General features: G+C 60.3%; 1 protein-coding gene across 1 annotated transcript in view; it reads right to left on the bottom strand.

Annotated features, from left to right (window-relative positions):
- Positions 1-2,496, bottom strand: part of SLFNL1 (schlafen like 1) — a 4,020-nt gene extending 1,524 nt beyond the window's left edge. The window contains exons 1-2 of the mRNA XM_045298896.1: positions 1,993-2,496; positions 1-308 (exon numbers count right to left, since the gene is read on the bottom strand). The exon at positions 1-308 is cut by the window's left edge and continues 2 nt beyond it. Coding sequence (XP_045154831.1) covers positions 1-308; positions 1,993-2,496 — 812 coding nt within the window. The remainder of the gene's footprint in view (positions 309-1,992) is intronic.
- Between the last annotated feature and the right edge of the window lie 2,617 nt (positions 2,497-5,113).

Here is a 5,113-nt window from a genome sequence, read left to right as displayed (position 1 = left end):
GGGATGAAGGTGAGGGCGTAGGCGTCGGGGAAGACCTGCGGCTTGAAGCCCTGCAGGATGGAGTCCACCAGCAGGCGCACGCGGTCCTCGTCGTGGTGGCTGCAGCGGATGCCCCGCACCAGCCCGCTGTCCTCGACGCCCACGAACAGATTGCCGCCCTCGCTGTTGAGGAAGGCGCACACGTAGCGGCGCACGTGGTGCTTGAGCGCCAGGCTCAGGTACTCGCCGCTGCCGCGCTTGAACTCCACGTTGCGCGTCTCGCTGCCCAGGAAGGCGCCCTGGAAGAGCCGCTCCTGGCCCAGGACCTCCTGGCGCACGATGGCGCTGTCCGAACGCGTGCCACAGGGCTGGGGGTGGCCGTCCCGCGGCCCCCGGGGGGCCGTCTGGGGCCGGCTGACCGGCGACTTCCCGCTGCAGCCCGCCCTCCCCCCGCTGCGGTCCGGACTGGCGCTGGGGCTCGGGCTGGGACCCGGGCTCGGGCCACCGTCTTCCTCCTGCGAAGAGCGTGAGAGGCTGAGCAAGAGTCCGTGCCCTGCGTGCTCACGGGAGGGAGGGTCAGCCTGCTAGAGCGCCCCCCCCCCACTCCAGTTCCTCCCGGGGTGGCCCCACAGGCGCCGCCCTAGTGCCCACTCCCACCAGCCAATGCCGGTGGGCCCCGGGTCTCCGCTTGGCCGAACCCTCCCTCTGCTGGGATGGCCCTCCAGGGTCTAGGCGGGGGGTAGGGTGGGAGTGGGGGGGACTTCTCCCTGGCTGTGAGCCCGAACACCTGCGGTCCAATAGTGTGCCCATGGGGGTCGGGGGCTCCAAGGTGCAGCTTAGGATCATACCTGCAGATGAGTCAGGAGCACCTGGATATCCCTGGATTGAGAGGGACCCCTTCCCTTCCTAAGCCCCCTGGAGCCCTCCTTGCCTTTGACCAGCCCTCCCAGGCTCTGGAAAGCCGTCCCTGACCTCCCATCAGTGTCCGTTCAGGACTCTAGACATGTGCCCTTACAGCCACCTCCCTCAGCTGGGCCCCTTTGGTCTGGTCAGCCCTGGGAGGGCTGTGCCTGCTCCTTGCTGGACCCCTGCCCCCACCCCTTCCCCTTCCCAAATGCAAGTCAGATTAAGCCCCTCCCCTCTGCAGCCCACTTGCAGACCTCCGTAACAGACTCAGGGCCCTGGGCTCCTCATTGCCCTGCAGCTCCCGGAGAGGCCAATGCGTCCTTAGGCACTGGAGAGAACACTCATAGACACAGGCCTCCAGGGTCTGGTCTGTTCTGCGGTAGTTTAAACACCCTGGCTCTCCCAGCACTATCACAAACCTGGCCTGGGAGGGGCCCACCACAACCACAGCCAGGTGACTGTCCGCCCCACCCCCCTCCCCACGTGCATGCCCAGTCAGCCTTTCCCTCCCACTTGGCCTGCCCCAGCTGTTTTCCTCCTTTCCCTGCAGTCTTGGCCCTGAGCTCCGAGTACACCTACTGGCCTACCCTTCTGCCAGCAAAGGGACGGACTGTTCTTTTGCAGGAACAGGGTCCTTCTGTCCGGAATGCCCTTCCCCACTGAGTGCCTGCCCCTCCTTTCCCTGCCTCCTGGCCCTTGTCCAGCACAAAGCAGCCCCTGGCAGTTGTGTAAAGGAACTCGCTGGTGTGCGCACCCCCTTCACCCCCAGCATCGCTGGCTGGCAGTTTCATTTTGGTTTCACTGCCTGGAGCCTGTTTGTCCACTGAATGAGTGAAGTGGGCCCAGGAGAAACTCAGGACTCAGAGGCGGGGCTGCAAAGGGACCCAGGAACAAGGGCACCCAGGGGCCACTTCACATGTGCTTCAAGATTGGAGGTCAATTGTAAAGGGCATCGACCCTCTGGGTGGACAGCCATCCCATCAGCTTCAGTAGCAGCCCCCAATTTGACAGAAGGGGGCTCCTCCAAGACACCCCTCCACCCTCACCTAGGCCCAGCCATTGGCACCCAGGCCTCTCCTAGGCCTGTGCCTGGGGGGAGCTGCTCACCTCTTTGCCGAGGGAGGGCTGCGTGCCCTCCCTCACCACCAGCTCCTTTCCTCGGGCGGCCAGCTCCTTGATGACCCGGTGCTCCTTTGTGGCCGCCTGCAGGCGCGAGGGCAGTGTGGCCAGGGCAGCCTCGGGGGCAGCCACCTGCACCACCGCATAGGCCTTGCGAGGCCGCCTCACCACTTGGATGTCCTCCCGCGCCACTGGCACCTTGAGCCGCTCCAGCGTGTCCCGCAGCAAGCAGGTGAGCACGGGCACGGAGAACTGGGGGTTCAGGTGGTTCACGCACAGAGTGCGCACGGCGGGGGCTCCCTCAGGGGCAGCACCTGCCCCCAGCACAGGTATTTCCGGGGGCTCCTTCTGGCATTCTCTGGAAGGCATTCTGAGACTGCTCACAGCTGGCAGCTCCTCCTGGGGCTCTGGGCCCAGAGGCTCCTGGGGAAACTCAGGAGTTGTCAAGACTCCTGGGAGGCTCCGCGGAGGGTAGGGGCTGGGCAGGGCCATGGAGCAAGGGGGGGATCTCAGGGCCAGCAGGAAAGGGCTGGTCACCTACCCGGTCATGCAGAGCTGCCGGGTGGCCTTGCCCCTCCGTCCCACAGACAGGAAGACAGAGGCCCCCAGGGGAGGGACCTGAGGTGGAGAAGACCAGACTCATGTCTCTGGGGCCATTGGTAATTCTCTCAAGAGCCCCCGAGACCCTTACTCTGCTCCCGGCCTGCTCTCTCCCCAAGCTCACTTGGTGAGGTGGCCCCCATATTTCCTGCCCACCTAAAGCCCACTGATGCCTCCAGGCAACAGGGAAACTTTTTAAGAGGGATTTCTCCTACAGGAGGCTTAGCCAGAAGCCCTGTGGCAGAGCCTCTCTGCTGGTCTACAGCCTAGCCCGAGGCCAATGGAGGCTTCGAAACACGTGGCCCTATGGCGGCATCCCTCGAACTTATGCACATATCTTAGGGGGCTTCAAAAAGTTGGTGGAAAAATGGAGTTAAAAGATAATGAAATTTATCCAGGAACTTTCTGAAGCCCCTGGCACATAGAATTCCAGGAGGTTCGGAGCCCTGTTGAACGATTGCTAGTTGGCTCCCCTGGCAATCTGCTTCCATGCCGATGACCAGAAAACAACACAACACCCAAACTCACTGCCATTGAGTTGACTGCAACTCACGGTGACCCCATAGGACAAGGTAGAACTGCCCCAGTGAGTTCCCACGAGTGTAACTGTTTACGGGAGTAGAAAGACCCTTCTTTCTCCCGAGCAGCTGCTGGTGGTTTTGAACTGCGGCTCATGACGATTATAGCCCAGAAAACTCTATGGGCAGTTCCGCTCTGCCAGAGGGTTGCCGAGTGGGAATGGAAGCTTCCATTGCTGAGCATGAGAAGGGTCCGAGCTGGCCAAGACCCCTGATCCCTGGCCTGGTGACTGCTCTTTGCACTCACAACCCCCACCCCCACCCCACTCGCACTCACACCCAGCCTTCCGCTGGTGTGGCAGCTCCCATGAACCTGCATCTTTTCAGATCTAATCTTTGACCCTCCGGGCCTGGGGCCACCATGGCGGGGGTGTGAGCATTGGGGGCCAGCAGCAGGAGAGGAAGGGAGGCCTGTGACCTTTATATCCTCGAGGCTCCCCGGAAGCACTAGCTTGAGATCCCACCGCACTCTGTCACCTGGCTAGCAGCACCCAGGGCACGGGCCCCATCCCCTGAGACTTTGGCTGAGGAGCTGGGCGGGGCCTGTGCTCTGTGATCTCACACAGGGCACCAGTGCTTTCCAGGCCAGCCTCAGGTGGGCCAGCTGGGGACCGCCAGCAGAAGCTCCCCCTCCCCCAGCTCGCCTGAGCAGACTCGGCTCCCCACACACTGCCCACCAAGCCTGGCGATAGGCTGCTCCGGGGAGTGCAGGACTGAAGACATACTTGTTCCACCTGCCATGTCTCGCAGCTCTCCCTCACCCGAAGGTGCTCGGTCTGGAGTCCAGCAGCACCCTTTTAGTCAGTCACCTATCCCAGGGTCCCCAGGATGAATCTGAATGCACAGGGCAGGTCCCAGGGCTCCCCCAGCCCCAGCCCTCCTCTGCCCCGGGACACAGGGCGCTGTCCAAAAGATCCTGGAGAACTAGGTCAAGCACTGCCATTCCTTTTGAAGGACAGGGTTGTCAACCTGCTGTTTGACAGGGACCAAGACAAGTGACACCCGAGCCTTCATCGATGCTGACATCGGTCCTTGGGGGGGAGACCTTTTGGCAGGTGGGTTTCATTCTGCAGATGTGTGGTAGCAGGCATTTCCCCACCATGCTTCTGGGAGCCCTGACGTGGGCAGAAGCGAGTCCAGGGCTAGGTGGCCTGACGTTTCCTGGAGAAAGCTGCCATCTTGGTGGCTGCCATTATGAAGATGGCCCTGAATCTTGATTCCCTTAGAAATGGAGGAAGACACCTGCATGGGGAACATGGGAGACCAATTTGGGGGGGTAAGGAAGAGCCCAGGCCCATATAGGCTTTGAGGAGAACTGCCAGCAGGGAGACCTCCAGAGGGGCCATGGCTTAGCTGGTGCAGTGACATCTGAGAGCCGGGGTTAAGCTTTCCTGTCCTCTGTCCCCCCAGCCTTGTGTTAACTGTATGAGGGAACGTGAAAAAAACATCCAGTCCATACATGTTTATTCCAAACAGTGTTTAAACGGTTTGCAGTGTTTCCTGTCCGGCGATCTGGAGTGGCTGCAGATCCCACCTCTCAATACTCTTGTCTCAGCCTTCAACACAAAGCCCAGTGACCACTGGCTTCTGGGGGGTCTGCTGGGTTCAGTTACATTCATCACAGAGTATGATCTGGGAACCATATGGCAATAAATGGCGGTTTTTAACAGTTCAGTGCTGAGAGGTCTGTTGTTTGGGGATTCCCACGGGATGATTCGGCAGATATTCTTAAAAGGACACAGGAGGCCATGGGAGTTAATATGAACAAGTTTTTAGAAAACAGAATTTTTGCCCGAGGAAAAAAAAACCCAGTTAAGTTGCCCTGAGAGGATAGGTCATGAGACAGCAGCTTCACACTTTGGCATTTTGTGTTAAGTGAAGGTTTCCGTGATTTTGTAGCAATACATTTGGCCTACTCTTTTTTTTTTTTA

The sequence above is a fragment of the Echinops telfairi genome, unplaced genomic scaffold (assembly GCF_000313985.2).
Source record: "Echinops telfairi isolate 266 unplaced genomic scaffold, ASM31398v2 ScPeMD7_7457;HRSCAF=8495, whole genome shotgun sequence".
NCBI classification, from domain to species: domain Eukaryota; kingdom Metazoa; phylum Chordata; class Mammalia; order Afrosoricida; family Tenrecidae; genus Echinops; species Echinops telfairi.
The sequence above is the reverse complement of the archived record's forward strand: the minus strand, read 5'-3'. Positions and strand labels throughout refer to the sequence as shown.